The 21,181-nt window shown below is 42.4% G+C and overlaps 1 protein-coding gene across 10 annotated transcripts in view; it reads left to right on the plus strand.

Moving 5' to 3' along the window:
* mical3a (microtubule associated monooxygenase, calponin and LIM domain containing 3a) overlaps positions 1–21,181 on the plus strand; it is an 86,984-nt gene that overhangs the window by 44,632 nt on the left and 21,171 nt on the right. For 6 of the 10 annotated variants that reach the window (XM_080027959.1, XM_080027957.1, XM_080027961.1 and 3 more), the window contains exons 8-22: positions 1,859–2,116; positions 2,599–2,714; positions 3,069–3,195; positions 3,384–3,477; positions 4,187–4,334; positions 6,073–6,269; positions 6,459–6,577; positions 6,695–6,757; positions 6,907–7,080; positions 8,011–8,109; positions 14,380–14,566; positions 15,267–15,361; positions 15,926–16,019; positions 19,174–19,369; positions 20,085–20,362. In XM_080027959.1, coding sequence (XP_079884085.1) covers positions 1,859–2,116; positions 2,599–2,714; positions 3,069–3,195; positions 3,384–3,477; positions 4,187–4,334; positions 6,073–6,269; positions 6,459–6,577; positions 6,695–6,757; positions 6,907–7,080; positions 8,011–8,109; positions 14,380–14,566; positions 15,267–15,361; positions 15,926–16,019; positions 19,174–19,369; positions 20,085–20,362 — 2,245 coding nt within the window. The remainder of the gene's footprint in view (positions 1–1,858; positions 2,117–2,598; positions 2,715–3,068; positions 3,196–3,383; positions 3,478–4,186; positions 4,335–6,072; positions 6,270–6,458; positions 6,578–6,694; positions 6,758–6,906; positions 7,081–8,010; positions 8,110–14,379; positions 14,567–15,266; positions 15,362–15,925; positions 16,020–19,173; positions 19,370–20,084; positions 20,363–21,181) is intronic. The other 4 variants (XM_080027966.1, XM_080027964.1, XM_080027958.1 and 1 more) reach the window with 2 other exon arrangements.

Genomic DNA, 21,181 nt, shown 5'->3' on the forward strand with positions numbered 1-21,181 from the left:
TGTGTGTGTGTGTGGGAGACATTTTTTAAATCTCATTATGTCCTTCTGTGGTAGACATGAAGGTTATATGCACACACAGACCCACAAAATCCGAAGTCTGTTCCTGTCCAGTCTTTGTCTCGCTCTCTTTTCATTCTTTCAGCCCTTTAATCTCTTTCTGTCTTTGCCCAGTATGGGACTAATGGTCTAACCAAGCCAACAGTGTTCAGGAACAAGCTGCCAACTCCGACATACTTGCTGAGTGTTTGTGTCCTCACTGTACACGGTACTTTCCTTTCCCTGGCTGGCCACTTTCCACTGGAAACCGGAACGCCCTCCGAAATGTCTTTCTTCATGTACAAACATAGCTGAAGGTGCGCTATGATTGTGCGGTGGCTTTTTAGGATTCTAAATGGCCTCAAAAGTCTCTTCAATTAGAGTTTTTGCAAACCCATTTACAGTCATATATCATTCTTCCAATCGTTTTACATACTTCGGTTTGCATGTGTGTGCAAGACTGTGTGTTTGTGTTTACATGGGGACATAAATTTGGTTTTTGGTATGCACTAAAGTCTGAAGCCAGAGGGGATTTTGGAGAATGTAGGCACATGTTAATGCAAAAGTCATAATGTTTCTGGCATAGTCACTTCTGGAGATTCCCTTTTATAAAACAAGGACCTAGACAGATCCTTTTATAGCAATGGCATTGACTCAGTCCTGCCCCTTGGAAAGGAATAGAGGAAGGGACAGCAGAAGGGCAGCACAGTTCATGGCAGCAATGCAAATCGGGAAAAAAAAAACTGATTAATTTCTTCCACTGCTGTGCCCTTCCCCTTTACCTACCATCACCACCACTACCAGCAGCAGCAGTCTGGCATTGAACAAACAGGGAGCGTGAAGATGGAAGAATGCGCCTTTTACCGCCCTCTATGAAAACATGTCACTATGGAAGCATGTAGAGATTTGATGCTACTTGTTGGAGAGACTCGTGAGCTGCGCAGTTCATTCCACTGCAAGTAGTACTTTGCAGCACAGTTGAAGTGTCTGTGTCACCCTCAAATTGTTCCTTTAGTCAGAGGTAGATTTTGTCCAAAAGGGGTCTGGTCACTCGGATTGCCAAGTGTTCTGCATGATTTTAAGCTTTGTTGTAACATGTATTTTATTGCATTTTGAATACAAGGTGTAAATAGGGCCTTTTCACATCTGGTGTAACTTTTTATTTAATAAATCTGGCACTAAAATTGATAAATGATGATATGCTTTCAGTCTTCAAATTTTGATGGGTTTTGTGAATACTCCTAGAGCTGGGCTAAGAGTTATTCATCATAAGGCTGGAAGGTTTCCATTAACTTTGCATTAGGAAACAAAAAAAAAAAAAATTCTCAGGTACACAAGGTATATAATAATACAGGTAACCATAATAACAATAATGCACCTTGATACTGCGTTGCTAGAAGACGATTAATATATTTACAGACCTAACATTTACTGAAAATGGCTGCAAACAAACTTTATGAAATGAATTATATTTTGAAAAGAGCCTGCCTTGTCTTCCTTTGTTAAGTGAATTAGGCATTAGTGCAAACATATATAATAAAAGACTTGGCTGCGCCTTGTCTATTGTCTTTCATACTGTATGTCAGACGAGTTTGTCTTCTCTCGACCACTTTTTAAATACATGTTTTTACCAACAAATATCTTTTCTATCTGCCAAGTGAGTCTTGCATTATGACTAGGTTCAGTTTGAAGACCTTCTCCCAAAACTGCTGATTGTTCAAGTTGTTTAACAGTTTAATCACCAGCCTCTCTGGAGTATGGACATCTCTGCTTTTATTAGTTTACATTCTAAATGCCACTTCTAATCTCATCTCTCCTGTAGGACTATGCAGACACAGAGATGCTCTTGTCCAGGGCTAATGTGGACCAGGCTGCCTTGCTGTCGTACGCCCAGGAAGCTGCCGATTTCTCCACCAACCACATGCTGCCAACACTGGACTTTGCCATCAACCACTACGGCCAACCAGACGTAGCCATGTTCGACTTCACCTGTATGTATGCTTCAGAGAACGCTGCATTGGTGCGCACACGCCATGGCCATGATCTGCTGACGGCGCTCGTGGGCGACAGCCTGTTGGAGGTAAGTGGGATTCGGAGCGTCCCTTGACACTAGGGCTGATAATTGGTAATGATTTAACGATACGGTACGCATCGCAATACATTGCTCACGATATGATACATCACGATACATAGTGATAGGATGCATATTGCGGTATATTGCGATGTTGAGCTTTGTATTTGGAAGGGGCCCCACTATTTGTGTCATCCGTGTCGGCCATGCTGCTTCCAGCTTTCACTCAATACCAGGAATTGCACCTGGCAATATATCGAATTTTGAGCTAGAAATACAGACGACACAAATATAAATATTGCGATATATTGCCATATCGATTCTTTAGCACAGCCTTATTTGACACTACGTTTTACTGTTAGTAGTAAAATTCAAGTTCATCGCTGAACCTTGCGTCACAGTCCTACCCCGTTTGTTTTTTTTGTTTTCATATCCCTTTTATTCCGTGGCCATATTGGGTTGTTGATTGTGGTGTTTGCTGTTGTCTCCAGCCCTTCTGGCCCATGGGTACTGGCATCGCCCGAGGGTTCCTGGCAGCCATGGACTCCGGCTGGATGGTGAGGAGCTGGGCTCAGGGAAAAACTCCTCTTGAGGTCCTGGCTGAGAGGTGAGGGTGTGGAAACTTTGATGCGTACACTACACACGGAGACTCAAGCTACCCATGCACTTAGTTGGCATTCATTCACTCGTGCACACCCATAAAAACACACACATGTTCCCTCTCTTCAAACAAACACCCCAGTATCTTTAAGTGCTCTACTAGAAACTGTGCCTGAATGTGACTTCAAGCATCAGTCCCACCTCTTCCAATACTAAATGGATAACAGGCCCGCATAAGCACTGAATGGAATGTGACTTTTGAATAACAATGTTGTTATGTTTCTTTTAATCCATGTCACCTCCATCAATAATGCCTATACAAAACATGGGTGTGTATCAAATGTTTTCTTCTTTGCCTTAGGGAGAGTATATACCGAATTCTGCCCCAAACAACACCAGAAAATATCAGCAAGAACTTCAGTCACTACAGTGTGGATCCCACCACACGTTACCCCAACATTTGCCTTAACTATATCAAACCCAGCCAGGTGAGAATGAGAGCCAAGGTGCCATCTTTGTCTCTACTGTTTCTTCAGTAAAACAATAGATTGAAAGTATCATTCAAGGATAACTGCTCTATTTAATAACAACATTGAACATGTCTGTACTTGTGTACACTTAACTCATTTTCATAACACATAACGAGATGCAGAGTCATTATGTGTGTGTTTTGCAGATGAGGCACCTGTGTGACACAGGGGAGTCCAGGGAAATGCGCATTGAAATTGAGAATGTGATCAACTCGTCAACACCCAAGCTGGCTAGAAATGGTTCGTATCTTTTAATTGCTTATAAAGGTGGCTATACATTTAATTGTTATAGTGGAATAGTCATTATTTAATGTGCAGATGGATCAGTGTACTGTATTGCTGCAATCACTGATGCTGAAATGTAACCATGAACTATTTTCACTCTAGACAATTACCTGCTTGACAAGCAGTTGCGAGGTAACAAATGCATGGTGTTGCTTTTCAGGGTTTTCCTAATAGTGTTAACAGTTTTAAAGTTGAATTGCTACAGACTCATGAATGGATGATATAAAATGAATAATCGAGTGATGGAACTTGTGGATTGCCTGAATGCAGCCTCTGAAATGATTTGTGTGTGTGCTAACTTGGTCATAGATTCGGCCCCTGGTAAAATTCAAAATATAACGCTCATTCGAACTGTTTTAAAGGTTTCCTATGATTTCTGCATCCCCTCCTAACCTCTCATTTGCATTCTTCCTTTACCATCAGTGTGACTTTTTATATCTCATGGTTCATAATACTTCCTCATTGTCTGGTTGAAAACTGGTACTAACATGGATGAAAGTTTATGATGCAATGCTAAGCCTTGCCTGACCGAGGCCCTGCGTTTTCCCAGCAAGTGACGTGTAGCGTGGCGAACAGTTCATATTTCTTTCCATGTTAAAGCCAGTTTATGTTCAACCTCCTGCTATGACATCAGGCCTTCAATTTTCTCCTCCTGCCTCGCCAGAATCCATCGCTCGATCCAGCAAGCTGCTGAACTGGTGCCAGAGACAAACGGAGGGATACAGGAATGTTAAAGTAACGGACCTTACTATGTCTTGGAAGAGCGGCCTGGCCCTGTGCGCACTCATTCACCGATACAGACCAGATCTCATGTGAGTATCTGAAAAGAAATGCACGCAGAACACAAGCCACTAGGAGCACAGAATAAAATAGATTAAGATGGTTACAAATTTTAGTTTTGGAATTTGCAAGCGAATATTTGCAAAAGTGTATCCTCATTATGGTTAGAGTGACCGGGGTTAAGCCTGCTGCTGCCGTCTGGAATGACTAGCCCTGTTGTGATGATGTTAGTTTGTCTGTTGCAAATTATGTTTATTGTCTGGTTTTGGGTTGTTCATCACTGTCAACCCACAATCAATGATTGTGACAGCTACCAGTCACAATGGCCTCTTGGGTCCCCTAAGGGGGCCCTCCCACACACACACGCACACATAAACACTCCTTGCCCCTCACACACTCAATAAACAACAGTCTCCATCCGCATTGCCTAATGTAGTTTGTTACCCTCTGGAGGAAACCCCGCCAATTAACATTATAAGCTGTTAGTGGCTGCGTCCTGCCTGACCTTTTACCAAATAATGTAGCCGTTGTGCTCCGCCGCCTTTGATAGGCCAGTGAATGGGAGGAGGGGGAGGGAGCGGGATGAGTGGAGGTACCTTGGGAAAATGGGTTCACGTGTTTGCATGTACAAGACGAGCAGGCTCGGGGGAATTGAGTGAACGGTTCACTCTGTGCTCGATGATCCTGCTAATGCTTTCAAATGGACTGCATGTGAAGCTGAGATGTATCGATGACCCATATTAATGGTATTTTCTGACTGCAGTATAATGACATTTACTGTAATGCTTTCCACATGGTGTACAGTAGCCTGCTGTACACCCAATGCTTCCTCATTAGTGTCAGTTATTTCCAGGAATATATATTCCGGTATATACGTATGACCGGAATATATAGATTTGCTTTTTCCCTTTTATTCATTTTCTAGTTTTGCTGATTTATTACAAAATGAGGCCGACATTTAATACATTCTTTATTGACAAAGAGAGCCAGATAATCAAGACAAATCGTCAATGTCAAAGTTACTCAGTGTGAATCTTCATTTGCTCATCACTTATCACAGTTCACACCCGGAGATCTGGATGTCAAGTTATTTGGATTGTATTAAAGACTTTAAAATGGTGTGCTCCTAGCGACATAGATAATGACCGCCCGGACTTTTTGTTTTACACCCCACAACTTTACTGTTTTGTTTGACTCTCACTATGTTCTCATAGCATGGTTTTCTAGACGAAATAGCCGGCAGCATAAATGCCTCTTAAAAACAACAGCTGATTCTAGCAGATAGACAAAGTTAGCAATTAGATGTTGAAAATAGTGCTCGATATTTACCTTAGGAGTGGGTGGAGGGAGTGAGAGTGAATATTGGTCTCAAATTCAACAGGTGGCCAGAAACAGGGCTGCAAGAAAACGATAATGTGTCTCTGCGCTTGTTGGGCTGAAATAAGCAGTGATGATGGCCAAACAAACGAACCATATCAGCTTGGTCAATGTCAATGTTTTGTTCACAGTTTGTTTCTGCTGTCCCCTAGTGGCCAAAAAGTGTGTTAATGCAACGTTTACACAACAATTTTTTTTAAAACGTGTGTTAGTATTGTTCTTACATGTACCCTAGTCAAGACCATAACCCTTAAGCACATCTCATTGGCTCTTGTGTTGTGAAATTGACTGTGTTGACTTATCTTTAACATTACATTCACTGCTCTGTTCCCCTCCTCATCTCATTCTCACTTTGTATTTTGTTCTCTTTCTCCCTCTTCCTCCCCCGATCAGGGACTTTGAATTGCTGGACGAGCGAGACCACGAGAAGAACAACCAGTTGGGTTTTGACGTGGCAGAGAGGGAGTTTGGCATCTCGCCTTGCATGGCTGCTAAGGAGATGTGTTCTGTGGTAGAGCCAGACAAGCTCTCTATGGTCATGTACCTCAGCCAGTTCTACGAGATGTTTAAGGACACAGTGCCACCCGGAGGTGAGAGTGGGGTGATGCAGTAGGGCTGCCTCTTCTGTAGTCTGGGTTGGGAAAGGTTAATGCAATTTAAAAAAAAGTGACGCCTCTGCGGATGCTGTGTAATCATAATTACCCATAATCCTGAGAGGACTAAATGTGCTTTGTCATTATTTTAATGTCCCATTTTTGTCTTTGTTGATTTATGTTCAGATAATCACAACTTGAGTCCCGAGGACAAGGCAGCGCTGATAGCCAGCAGCAAATCACCCATCTCCTTCTTCAGCAAACTCGGTCAGAGCATAGCAATTTCCAGAAAGAGAAATCCCAAGGTGAGTCTCTGACAAGTACCTGTGTTAATAGCGCTATTGTATGGTCCTTCTTGCAATGTAAGAAAAATGGCACTTCATCACATCACAGTTTACTGACTCGTGACTTGTCATCGGCAGGACAAAAAAGAGAAGGATGTTGACGGTTTGGGGAAGAGAAGGAAAACCAGCCAGTCTGAAGATGTGAGTCATTCTTCTGACGGCGGAATGTCTCAGATGTCGAGCTTGTGATTTATGTTGTGTTTTGAAAAAGGACGTTATTCCAACCTGAACAGACTGATTAATCTCAGGAGACCAACCGTTGTGACTGTTTTTCCACTTTTTATCTTCAGGAGGAGGTATCCAGGGGCGGCCGCGACGACAGGCCGTCCGCCCCCTCGGTCCTGTCGGAGAGGAAAATGGACGCCTCCCCTGTGAGCAACCACAACAAAGTCAAGGTCATGGCCACCCAGCTGCTCGCCAAGTTCGAGGAGAACGCTCCGCAGACCACAGGCCTCAAACGACAGGTAAGGAGGAAGTCACGTGGTGGTTCACTTTGTGGTATTTCAACTGGAAGGGGGTCGGGTTTAAATAAAGCTTTCCGCAAATGATCGCTGTAGGAGTACAGATTATTATTTTTGTGCGCACGCGTAGTCATTGTGGAGTATTTTTCATGAACATGTAGATTTTGCGCTGGGTTGGCAGGGCCTCTGAGTCTCATGATGGACGAGCTGTAGGCAAGGGTACTGATGAGCTGCGGTCCAGAATGCTAATATTGGTCAGGCCGGGTATTGTGTTCCAAGGATCATGTAGGCGGCCTCACAGTGCTGACTGGGCTTTGGATGGGGCTCAAAAGAATTGGTTTCGCAGAGCTTTAATTTGCTTGCTGACTGACAGTGGGAGGGGAGGAGTGGGCCGCGGCCGGAACACTAGACAGTATTGTTGACGGAGCTGTGGCTGGTTGAGAAAAAATGTCTTGTTACTGTGTGTCTTGAAATAGCTGCTTCTTTTTTTCTTCTTTCTGTTAAACTATTGCTTTGGCCATCATAGGTGTATGAAAATAGCTAATTATACGAATATCTTAGTAAAAACAAACTAGTTATGAATTATTTGAAGGGTTTGTAAGGACATTAATTTCTAAAAAAATAACTAGTGTATTGATGTACCTTCTGCATGACACTGTATGTATATACAGTGCAGTTATAAATACTACACAACTCCCTCAGCATGATCTTCTTATGACTCCCTGTCATTTCCTTGTTACTTTTGAACACACATTTTCAAACCACTGTGACTCCATCCATCTGCCTGTGATTCACTTCCTTCATTCTGTTTTTCTCTCTCCTTTTTTTATTTCAACCTCACATCATGGACCGATTCATGATGCCTTGTTGCATGCCTGTTCTGGCCTCTTATTGGCCCCGCTCGCTGTCACTCATCTCTATCCGACCTCAAAGGGGGACTCACTGCCCAATCTGGACCGTCTTTTGCCCCCTTCCCCGCCCCAAACCCGTGTGACTCAGCAGCGCCTGGCACCTGTCCCAGCGTGGAGAAAGGTAAAAGAGTGGAACCGCCGCTCCTTATCCAAATAGCAACTAGCTAACTAACGACTAATCTGACCGTCTCTAACCCTACTGTAGTACGTCCCTATGATGTGTCATGGTGGGGACCCGACCTAGTCTAAGCCTCACGTTCTCCGTAGACGCTCTGCAGATCTGTTGTTTGAGATTTTGAAAGGATTTAACTCAATAGCTCTTGTTGTGTGGTTAACAAAAGTTTGCAATTTGTTCAATCAAATAGCTGTGCAGTGTGTTTGTTTGTGTTTGTGCGTTCGCCTGAAAGACGCATTTGAATGCAACACCTTCACGGTTTCAACTGTCCCCGGTACAGAGGCGCACACAGCAGCAGGAGCAGCTGAGCATTCGCTACAAAGAAATGGTCAAGGGTCAGACGCTGCCCTACATAGGGGAGCAGGTATGGTTAACAACAATGGTCTGGTAGTCCTGTAGCTCCTTTTATATCCCTATTAAGTCCAGATCCCCCCCACCTTCCCTCCACACACGCACACACGCACACACACACACACACACACACACACACACACACACACACACACACACACACACACACACACACACACACACACAAAACACTCCTCCTACATACAGAAATCCAACAGGGAAGGGAAGGTAGCCAGACAACATCACCTTATCCCATTATGCTACACACGATTCTGGAAAACCTCCACTAAGATCCAAATGGACACCTGTGTTGGGACAGGCCTAGCAGTAAGCTGATTCAAACTGTGATTCATTAATGTTTCTGCTCTGCAGGACAATGACTACTTGAAATAAGATTGGATGTGTTTTCAAGATAGATAAAAACATGTAAGACCAGATAAGGGAAAACAGAAAATAAACGTAATAGATAGTCTCCTACTATTATGTCTGTTGTATACCTTCCCCCCCCCTCTTCCTTGTTGCCTTTCCTATGACCTGGTTCCCTGCCGTGTGTCTAGCCTCACCGTGGAAGTAGATATACTTAAGCTTGCTATTTAGTTAGCCACCTACCCCACTCTTAGGTGTGTTGAAAGGTTGCTCGCTGAGAACCAAGATCCTCCAGTCACTCCTATTAGTGTCAGTAGAAGAGTAGCTGTAGCCAGCTGAGAGAGACAGCACCACTTTCCTCCTGCTGATGCTTCCAAAGTTGTCTTCTTGTCACTAGATTAAGTCTCTGAAGACATTGATTTAAAGCTTCAAACTGTGCTGTTTTAAAGGGATTTAATTCACTGCTGTTCTTAAATGTCCTCTCCCTGCGCAGTATAAGTATCTAGCTGCTGAGAAAGTTTGTTCTAAAGACTTGAAATTAGCTTGATGATCTTAATTACTTGCTTACTTACTTACTACATTTTTTAAGCCACATTTATATTCAGTGGCATTTTTGTATATTGGTAAACGTTTATTTTCTCTCTTTCCATAAAGCAAGGCAAATTAGAGCAGCAGTGAATTATTTTCCCATTTGAAAGTTTCTTGCCTGTGGTCTTTAATTTTTTCATATTCAATTTGTCGCCGGTATGTATGTGTATGAAAAGGAGTGTGCCAGTGTATCAGGACGCCACACTAATTCTATTAACCAAAATGGATGCATTGAGTGTATAATACAAAACATTTTCGATGTAATTTCACCTCTTATTTGTGCAAGCTTATTTGGAAAGCATTGACATATATCATCCTACTGGTAATGACAGCAATTCGAAGTATGGAGCATGATTAGTCTTAGAAACAAGCTCATCATTTTCATCATTATTCTCTTCATCTCATCATCATCATCCTTTCCACTCATCCGTCAAGGCCAGAGGTGGCGCAGACCAAGTGTCCGGCTCGGGCTCTCGGAGCTGCCCAAAGAAAACCATTCTGCTCCCTTCTTCCTCCTCCACTTCCTCGCTCTCTCTTCACTCAGAGGTGACGCATAGTCTGCTCTATCCATCTGTCTGTCTGTGTGTGTGTGTGTGTGTGTGTGTGTGTGTGTGTGTGTGTCTCTGCCACAAATCGATCTCAAAACCCCTATCTAGTGTCCCTGTTCTGTTCCGACCTCTGCAGTGTGCAGTGTAAATCAAAACAACACTGCATTTTCCCCCCAAATGAAATTCACAGAAAGGTCCCAGTCATATTTTCTTCCCCTTGATTGGGTAGTTCGAGTCATTATCAACGGAGCGGTTTGTTTTCATGCTGGCGGGTATGTTGGTGGGATTGTGACGGCTTGTAAATGAATGAAAACCCGGGGGACCTTTATTGTCAGGCGCCGTCGGAGTTTCTGCATAACAAGCTGTTCTAAAAAAACATGACGAAGAAATGTGGTTTGCATCGAGCATAAACAAGGTTTTAATACACTACGTGTGTCTGCTCATTTCTGCATTCAAGCAGTTGGGTAAAGGCCCGGAGGAAGAGGAGCTTGAATACTACGAGAAGCCTCTGAAATACGGGGTACAGTAAATGAATGATTGCATGGGTGTGTGTTCGGTTTTGTCACTTGCTATATCTCTGTTGTTCGTGGTTTGGTTTTTATTATAGGCATTTTTTTTCATGAAATTGACATTGGAGTAGCTGTCAACAGATTGTGTTACATAAAAAGCAGACAAATCAGGCTTTTCTTTTTATAAGCTGCACCCATAATCATCAGCAACTAGTCTCAAATGGAGCTTCCTTGGCAGGGTGAGTGGAAGCCGCTGCATCTGACTGACCCAGGGCCCATTCACATACCTGGTATTCAGGAGAGGGCTGAACGCCTAATTTCAAAGTTTAAGGGCAAACCTGACAGGCCGCCAAAGGTGAACACCATGCATGGACATATTACAATATGGTATCCAATGGTGTGTGTCATCAAGTTTTTTGTGGGGGGGGGGGTGCATTTCCTTTATGTAAATAGCATGCTATAGATTTACTTTAGCACTTCCTCCTACGTCTAACTCCCTCTTTCAACCTTTCCTCTCTTCCCCCCCTGGAGCCTAAGAAAAAGCCGTCCCGTTTCTTTTTAGAGCAGTGGAAGTTGTCCCTTGACACAACTGAGAGTCCTGCTTCACCACTGTCCTCTCCTGACTCTCCCAGAAAGGTTAGGATGGGGTGCTGTGATTTGCGCTAACACATCACCCTCTGCTCTACTGAGATAAAAATAACCGCTACTGGAAGTTTTTACTTTAGAGAAAAAAAGACCTTACTTGAAGGTCCTCTCAAGTTTCTTCAGCATGTGTTCATTTATCTGAAAGTTAAGTCTGCCAATGGGTCAGCATTTCTGATAGAAAGCCCTGCTAGCTGCAGGCCATTGCTTTCATGTAGTGCACTCACTCAGGCTCACATTACTGCATACATAAGAGGCTGTCACATGGAACTATGGAAATAATGGCTAGCGAACCATCTATAGCCTACACTTCAATGCAAAGCGTATTTGGAATGGAGAATATTTTAGGTAACAACAACTCAAAAAGGCAGTTAATAGCTACATTTTCCCCCCTTGTACTTCCCTTTGTGACTGATCTATTTCCTCCGCAGGAGCCAGCTATTCCTCTGCACTCTGATGATCAAATGCCCTTATATGTTCTTAGTATTCAGGAGAGGGCTGAGCAACTCGCCTCTCAGTTTGAGGGGAAGCCAGCCAGACCACAGGTGAAATGCCCCTATTAACACAACAAGCTGGTTATAAATCCAATATTTTGATAAAGTAAAACAAGGTTTTGGGAGACTTGCCCTGTTGGTCAACTTTACCTTTTTTCGGAGTAGACACCAACATCTGTCATGTATCCATTAAGTGATGGTTCAGTTTGTTTAGCACGTCCATATACAGTATCTGCTTTGGCAGGTGAAGTAGTGATACAAAATTGCTAGCATATAACTAAGAACAGTACATGTGAATAAAATATAATAACTGTTTCTATGAAGGTGATGGATAAAATATAACGCAAAACAATAAAAGATATGTTGTAAATGGACAATGGCTAACCTTGACTATAGAGGAGATGACTAATGTTTTTTTTTCTGTAAGAGATCTGAATGTTTGCTGTTAACAAACTGTAGGGTAAATGAGATGTAATCTTACAATTGTATGTAAATCCAGTTAGTAAAAACACAAGAAAAACTAAAAGTGTTTTATATCAATAGTGCAAGCTGCCCATTCTTACTCAGCAATGTATGCTAACACGCTAGCATAGAACCGGACAGGGAATGACTAGCTAACCGCTAATGGATTTTGATGCTAGAGTCAAGTTCAAATGACTTTATTTGCCATTTGCGAAGGATGGAAACAAAATAAAATAATTAAAAATAAAAATATCAGTGTAAGTTACATACTATTATTCAGCAATTTATGCTAGCATATAGGACCCTAGAGGGAATGAAGTTGACCAACGGGCTGCTTTCCAAAGATAAATTCAGTCCAATGGTTTGATTTCAGAAAATTGTGTTAAACAGAACATTTAAAATGATCAACTTAGAGAAGTTTGCATGGCTTTCTTCAATTGTTAAATTAACATTTTCAAAAGGTTTTAACTGCTCTCTTTTCTCCCCTCATTTCGAGAAGCCTAAGAAAAAACCCTCCCGTTTAATAATGGAACAATGGCACCTGGCCCGAACCCAGTCTCCCCCTGACTCTCCCTCCTCCTCCTCCGATACTTTCAGACAGGTAGTCGCCTCAAGCCTGGAAGGAATGGAGTGTGCTGATGCTGACAAACTAAACTTGCACATGGTCTTTCAGGAAGCTGCATCGTCACACTTAATTACAGAAATGACTTAACACGACTTAAACTCAACGGGGACTGACTTTATAAGCCGGCTGCTTGTTGTGAATTACAAACAAACTGATTTGCAACCTGTTAATTGTTTGCTTTGGTTGTTGCGATAAGCATGTGCAACAGTAATTAGTCCGTCTCATTTCCTCTATCTGAACAGATATCAAAGTATTTTAAGCTGGGGTGTGCTTCAACTCAATTATAATTCCCACAGTCTTTTTGCCAAAGGGAGTTGGCCCGTACTGTAGTTGTTTGGGATTAGGAGAGCGATTTGGCAGTGAACATCTCATCTAGTGTAAGTCCCATGTTGCTCAAACGGAGTAAAACCTTTTCCAGCTTTGCGGCACGGCTTAGGTTTGCCTCATACAGTATTACACGTGACCTCAATTATTCTCTTCTTGAGGATAAAAGAGCTTTACAATTTAAAAAAAAAAATAGATTGAAATCTAATTGCGGTGTAGATTATTTTGGGATTCAAACCACATTTAGATATGCTGACTGCTTGCTGAAATCAGATTATGAATGGCCCCTTCCAGACGTTTTTTTTTTTCATTCATATTATTGTTCGATTAGTAATATAAACAGTGCAGTTTGTGTGTGTGTGTGTGTGTGTGTGTGTACATGCACGTCTGCTTTACTTGAGTGTGTAAGCACGTACGGTAGTTCAGAAGTTGGACTTTTGAATTTAGTCGTCCTTCAAAAGGCTGAGCTAGTTTTCTGGTGTTGCAAATCCACTTATGCTCTTTGTTGACAAATCAATACACTGTTAAACTTTGAATTATTTGTTTGACTGGGGGCAGAGGTTACTCTATCAGCTGTGCGCTTTGTGTTTATGAGCTATATTTGTTTTTTTGCAGTTGGGTACGGCTGCCGGTACATCTTGAACAGTCAAGCATGGAAACGTTGTTTTGTCATGTCTAAGCATCCCGTCACAACACTGTTGTTTGTGTTTACGCTCCCGTTGCTGTCGGTGATCTCCTAACACACTCTGTCATCTCACCTATTCCGTCTGTTTTTCATGTTCTATTTCCTTTCCATCCTTCATTTTTTCTAATGTTTTTCCAACTGTCTTTCTTTTCTTTTTTTACTTCTCCTCCTCCGAATGCCTTTCATAGCGCTATGTACGGATGTACACAGGCGGAGTTAACTCATTGGCTGAACAGATAGCCAATCAGCTTCAGTCACAGGAAGATCCTAAGCCCCTAGCTGAAAAGAGGGATGCGGTAAGCTTGCTGTCCAGACTCCTGGGGCTGCAGACTGGCGGCATGTGGCTTGCCCGAGAGTGTTGTTATCTCCCATATCATCGGCACATTGATATGTTAAATCACTGATGTGTTCCAACTCTGTTTGCTCAACTAGTAACTGCAGTTTGGTATACAGTTGTTTTTGTAGACCAATGATCCCCATTCCTACTGATCAGTAACCACCGACTTGCTAGTAGTTTGAAAACCCAGCATACAATAAGAGTGTCCTGGTGTGTGACCTCCCCTCCCCTCTCCTCTCCTCTCCTTCAAAACAATAACTGATCAGTGCTCTATCCGTTCCACAGGGCTCTCTCAGAAAAGAGTTCCCGGTCAACATCGGTGGCAGCGACGTGTGCTTTTTCTGTCGAAAGCGCGTGTACGTGATGGAGAGGCTGAGCGCGGAGGGCAAGTTCTTCCACCGCAGCTGCTTCAAGTGTGACTACTGCAACACCACGCTACGGCTGTCCTCCTACGCCTTCGATGTGGAGGACGGTAAGACGTAACACTGAAATGATTTCCTTTTTTTCTCTTTTTCTGAGGGTTCCAATGATATCCTTAAGATATCTCTGCTACAGAGGTTCTGAATATCACCTGCAGCCAAATTGAATCAAAGTCAGCATGACAACAGAATAATTCTTTGATAAAGAAGTATATTAAGACCACCTGTATAATTCTAAACTGTCTGACGTTGGCGCCCTCCAGTGGTTGTATCTAAAAAGACAAGGTGGCAGACAGACTGTGTGCACACCACAATCTCCAAACAACAGCAACAACAACAGTAAAAAAATACAAACGAGAATAATTTGCTGTATGCTATAACCATTGAATTACGACAGTGTCTGGCTTTTAACGTGTTAACCTCAGCTTTTAAAGACATTAAATTGACCCCAGATTCAGTTGCAGTCCCATGATTCAATGTTTTTTCCTCTCTGGACTTGTCTATGGTGCTCAAGGACAGTCATCATATGGTTCAATGTAGACAGAGTAACTGTTTTTTCAGAGTTAGCCCTTGGGTCTTAAACCCACTGATGGTCTGAAAGGAAGACTTATTTTCTTTTTCTTTTCTGCAGAACAGATTAAGCCCTTGGACTCTGCGAAGGGGGGAATTTTTGCAGAATATGTAGTGCATGTATTTATTTATGCATTGAATGTATTTGCTCATATGCTGTCTTGTCTCCTTTTTATCCCACAGGGAAATTTTACTGCAAGCCCCACTTCTGTTACCGTCTGTCTGGCTATGCTCAGAGAAAGAGGCCCGCTCCCTCCCCTGCTCCAATCCCTGCTAAGGTACGTGTTTTTGTAACAAATTGAAATCCTGGTGGAGATCAGGCTCATCTTCAAAGTGCTGGCCTTAAAGGTGAAATATGTATTGATTTTGTACTAAACACATCACAAATGTTTCCATCAATTTTCAAATAATTTATCAGAGAAATTATTCATTTTAATAAACGTAGACACAATTTCAATCACCCCTTTACTTGTGAAAATTCCTGCAAAACCATAGACTTGTAAAAGACCAGATAACACAGGGGAAAGGAAGAAGTAGCTTCATAAAATTGTAGTGTTGTATTGTATTGTTTTGTTTGTGCCATCTTGATAGACCACATGTATGCCTTGCTTTCGGCTGTACATTGTCACGCTGAAGCAATCTCCCATGATCCTGTGCAACTTCATGACATCATCAAACCACATATTTGGTTATTGTATATTAATCAGCGGCTAGCGGATTGTGTGTTTTAAGTAGGAGCTCAAAACAAGGGCTTACCATGGGAATGTTTTCAGTAGTAAACCTTTCCATCCATTTTTGCCTTGGTTGACGCTTCCTGACTCTCTCTACATATTTCTTTCTAGGAACACCAGAGGCCCAAAACCCCTACGTTGACGGTGGATGCCCCCGGCCGGTCGATGGCAGCGGCGGCCCCCTCCCCCGAGCTCCAGCCCTCAGGTACCCTGCTTTCCTCTCTGTCTGTGGTGGCTGCGCCCTGCCGTGTGGCCATGGGCGCGGGAGTCCCTGCACTGCGCTCCCTCCGCCGCACGCTCTCCTGGACCTGCCACCAGGTGGCACACAACCCCCTAGACTCTCCCTTCCTGTGTACCTACTGCATCTACCTCTTCTGCTGTTTCTCCATCAATGTCCTGATCAACCTCCTCTAGCATGACTCTGTTGCCCCCCCTCCCTTTTCTTTCCTCCCTTACTCCCTTTCTACTCTTTGCTAACTAATGCCAGTGGGATTGTATGGATTGAGCTGATTATTGTAACGACTCACTGAGCCCCACGCGGAGTCTTCCTGTAAATCGTGTGATTCCGCATCCTCAGTGAGTGATTGATTGATTTCTGGAAGATGCAGCGTTCTTTTTCTGCTTCTGTCAGCAGCCATTTAATGACTTAAGATTGACCGAGGCAGTAAAAGCAGCGCTCTGGCGGCATACTTTTAGAACTGAATTGTGCATCTTAAATTAATTTATTTCCCTTGGCTTTTGGAATTAAAAAGAAAAAAATAGTTGGACAGAGCTCCTTCGGGTCAGCTCTCCAGGCAGTGGTATTAACCATTCGTTCAACTCTCTGTTACAGTGTCCTATTCTGATTTGTAAAGTTAGATGTGGCAGTCATGTGCCCGCTTTCTTAACTCAAACCAGTCCCAATTGTGCAGATAGCAATATATTCAAATGAAGTAGTTTCCCTGCCTGTGTTTTGACCAAGAGCCAAGCTTTATTCTTCTGTGATTGTAACCTCTAGTGGCCTGTGACTGCTTTCTTTGAGCTCTACCCCTTTGTGTGATGTGTTTTCTTTTAGAGCCTGCTTTGTGATGTGTTCTCTCTCTCTCTCTCTCTCTCTTTCTCTCTCTGTAAAGCTTTTTTGCACCTACATGTGCATCTACAAAAATGGGAATATCAATGAAAAGTTCATTTATTTACGTAATTTAATACAAAAAGTGAAACTTTCATATATTCTAGATTCATTACACAAAGTAAAATGAATCTAGAATAAACATACTTTTCAGATGGTCGACATTTCTGTATTAAACATTTTTTTTATTAGTTATATGTAGGCCTAATATTTTGATACTTTGAGATACTGGATGTTTTATTCCATGAGCTGTAAGCCGTAGAGCAGTAAAAAAGAAAAAGGCCTGACACATACAGTATTTGACTTTGTAATGTATCTAGAATATAGGAAGGTTTCACTTTCTGAATGTACTTTTCTTTGATATTCAATTTATTTTGGATGCACCTGTACATTATCCCTTTTACTGAAACTCACCATGATGTGATATAGTGCCTGTATTAGTGACTTTTGTGAGCTTTACCTTTCACCCTCCTATCAGAGCAGCTTAAAACTGAGAGCCCGCCTCTTGCTTGAATTAGTGCCTGTGATTGGTTCTCTTTTGATTTTCACTCCCCTGTCGGACCTCCCCAGCTGCCCTGTCCTCCTGCATCCCTAAACCTCTCTTCCCCCCGACACACTGCTGCTAAGCCCCACTTCTGTTTCGCTAAATATATTGCAACTTTGCTACGTTAAATTGCATCGCATATTATTGCATATTATTATATAACAAACCAGACCAGAGAGAAATGAATGGGAACAAGCTGGTAAGAAAACAACAGTTAGAATTTAAGTAAATCAAGTGTAGGCCTGCTGCATTGTGTGGCAAGTGTAGTACTATGAACTAAAATGGCTACTCATCATCATTAATGTAGTATTACTAGTATGAACACATGAAACATTAATTTCCGGATATTAATAATATTAAGAAATTACTTTTGTTACCAAATATAGGTGACATGTAAAAAGAGAATTACAATAACCAGATGCACATTATTTATCATTATGAATTTGATCACTGTTCCTCATCCGTTTGTAATTCCAATAATATGATGATTAAGGATGTTCATTATTTTTAGTATTGCAGATTAAATAAAGCTCAAAACTGAGAGAAACTACAGCAGATTTTCGACCATATTCCTCATCAGTATGATGCAGTATCAAATATCACACATTCACTGTCACACCTACACCACTCTAGTGGTATTGACGAGAGTGTCACTGCTTATGTTATGTGTGATGTTGTACTATTTAGAGGATTGATGTCCCTTTATCAGTATAAAGTGAGTGGGACATGTAGTATAATGTGTGAAATAATATTAAGGATCCATTCCATTTACTTTCCACACACTGGAAATAAAGACTTCACAAAGAAAAACATCCAGTTTTAAGATTTGCTTCACAGGATGGGAAAAAGGCAAGGCACCAACTTAATAACTGAAGTATGACAGAGCTCTTTTTAGAGTGTTTACTTATTTGTTTTTTCTCATAGTATTTGCTGTAGGAATATAATCTAATGCAATAAATTCAGTTATATATCTTAAATGGGTGTGTCCTTGTCAGTTTGTCCTTTTTTGAAATACAACGTTGCTTAGGTATAGAGGGATTACATGGGAATAAGTAGTTTAACAACAAATGTGTATGGAGATGCACTAGTTTTCAATGTTGGATGTGTGATGGATGGACATAGATGTTCTCACAATAAGCATGACAAAATCCTTCAAACTATGCAATTTGGGAAGTTAGTTGCATGATAGTACACATCTAAAAAGAGTTAGGCATATTTATCAATCCAAATGAAAGATAATGTCATTTAAGTTTGATACATTTGTTTTAGATGAGTCAGGCTATGCTGTGGTTCTTATTACACGATAAGTATTTTTGGACCAATCACGGCGGTTCTCTGCCCGAACGTTCTTTAAAAACAATGACTGTTGCCATGGAGACCATTTGATACTGCCACACCCCCGCAGTCCTTTCTTAACTTTCTTGACAGCAAAAAAAAAAGCTGTTTTCTTAACCAAGTTTTTATAATACTTAAAAGGCTTATTAAGACATCCAACTTTGATATCATATATTGCTTTTTACTTTTTTAGACCAGGGTCCTGTTCTCTGCACTCCACTGTTGCACCTAACCTGATTCTCAGTTGCATTTTCTTGTGCTCTCTCTCTCTCCTCTGTCTCAACCTGCTGCCCACCATGACGTCATCACTTCACCTTACCTCTCCGACCTCATTGCTCCATGGTCCCCCCCCCCCCTCACCCCTCCCTCCAGTAGCAGAGGTCAACGGCCTGCAGGAGCCCAGCCTGGCTAAACGTCTGCGGGGAACACCAGAGCGCATCGAGCTGGAGAACTACCGCCTGTCTATGCAGAGGGAGGAGGAGCTTGAGGAGGTGCCAGAGGAGACGCTGGCAGAACACAACCTCAGCAGTGTCCTGGACAAGGCCGCAGACGCTGACCTGGGCTCCAGGTAAAGAGAACATTTATTTTTATTTTTAAATTGACTTCACTTCCATACAATGTGCATGCATGAAAAAGACAGCTTTGCAATAAGAGTACAGTGTGGGAACAATTTCTTTAAAGTAGATGAAAAAACATTGCAGTGCAAATTGTGACGCATAATGTGATATAACACTCCTTTATGGCCGTGATGTTAAATCACCTTTCAAAGAAACACCCAAAAGCATTCGTCTGAGCAACTCCGAATTCTCCGGCCAATTTCACTGTGACCTCGCCATTGTGATAGCCGCCGGGCCGAAAAACTGATTTGACGGCTAAATGATTGGCAGATATATTCTCCCCAAGGTTTCGAGATCTTATAGCATTTCTCGTCGCAACTGTCCGAACATAACGTTGGCAGCTGGTTTGCTTAAAGGAAAGCGCAGTTAGCATTGTCTTTTTTGAGCAACACACAAAAAAAAGGTACAGTACGTCTATCGACTTGTCGATTCATGTCAACGTCAAAATAATGAGTCGTTCACATCCCTGCTGAGCACGAGAATCTTTTCGCCTTTCCTTTGTCTTATGGTACATGCTGCTAATACCTTTAGAACTGTATGACGGAAAATAATAATAGTTTTGAAAGCTTGACTTTTTCAAACCACGTACGGAATACCTTGAAAACAGATACCAGGCCCATGCCTAGTCCTAACTCTAAACTTGATTTCCTCCTCTTTTTCCAACAGTAGCTCGGAGTCTGACATGGATGATGAGGATCAGGAGCAGGAGGACCAGGATCCAGACGTGGGTGTGGAGTGTCTCCCCGGCAGCCCCTCAGACCTGGGCGGGGTGCCCTGGAAGGAGGCGGTGGAGATCCACGCCAAACTGAGGGCCGGAGAGGAGGGAGACGAGGGAGAGGGAGAGGGAGAGGGGGACGCTGTCAGCAGAGATGGGGAATTAGATGAAGAGGAGTACGAGGAAGAGGAGGATGAAGAGGAGGAGGAGGAGGAGGAGTCGAGCGACGGTAAATAGCACTGTTAGTTTGATGACAGCATGGTTCCTGTGAAGACTAGACATATGCTTTATTTCGTTTGTCCGGTCTTCCATTTTTTCCTGTTCAAAAACTCCACTTTGCTTTTTATTAGAAATCTATTCCATGTCAAGTGTCACTGTCTGTCTCAAACGTTTGTTCTCCTCATCCACTGCTCCTTCCCCCCCCCATCCCTTTCTCCTCATAACTTCCTCGCTATGTCCACTATGTGTGTTTGTTTTGTGTATACTCTATACATATGTGTATCTGAATGTATTCTATTTGGTTTTCTGTCGGGCCTCTGTCTCCCCCTGCTGGCAGAGGGGGACTACAGCCCGTGGGATAAAGAGCTCCAGTCAGGCCTTTGGCTGGAGAAGTACCTCACAGATGAAGAGGATGTTGGTACCTTTAAAGGTAGCAAGCTGCAGCAGCAACTGCCTGTGGATGTGTTTGCAGTTTACCCTTGAGCGTGATGAATAAATAATCCTGGCTGGTGTGGGTTTATTTTGTTTTGTTTTTCAAGGATTTCTACGATATGAGAGTGGCTTTTTACTTTATTGGTTTTCGTTCAGTTTGTTTGGTTGCACTTTCTTTCAAAGTATTTTGTGTGTGTGTGTTTTTTTACTTTCTTTCCAAGTGTTGCTGTGAGCCTCGTTCCCATTTTAACCAGCTGTTTTGCTGCTATATGGCTTTTATACACTAATCTGATACATTTAAGAGGTTGTTGTGTTCTCCCTCTAGGTGCTGCTGCAGTTATGGTTTGCTATTGAGTGGCAGAATTGCTCCGTTTCGACAAATGGATTTTCCTATTTT

This window comes from Ammodytes marinus, assembly GCF_949987685.1.
Source record: "Ammodytes marinus genome assembly, chromosome: 5".
NCBI lineage: Eukaryota > Metazoa > Chordata > Actinopteri > Uranoscopiformes > Ammodytidae > Ammodytes > Ammodytes marinus.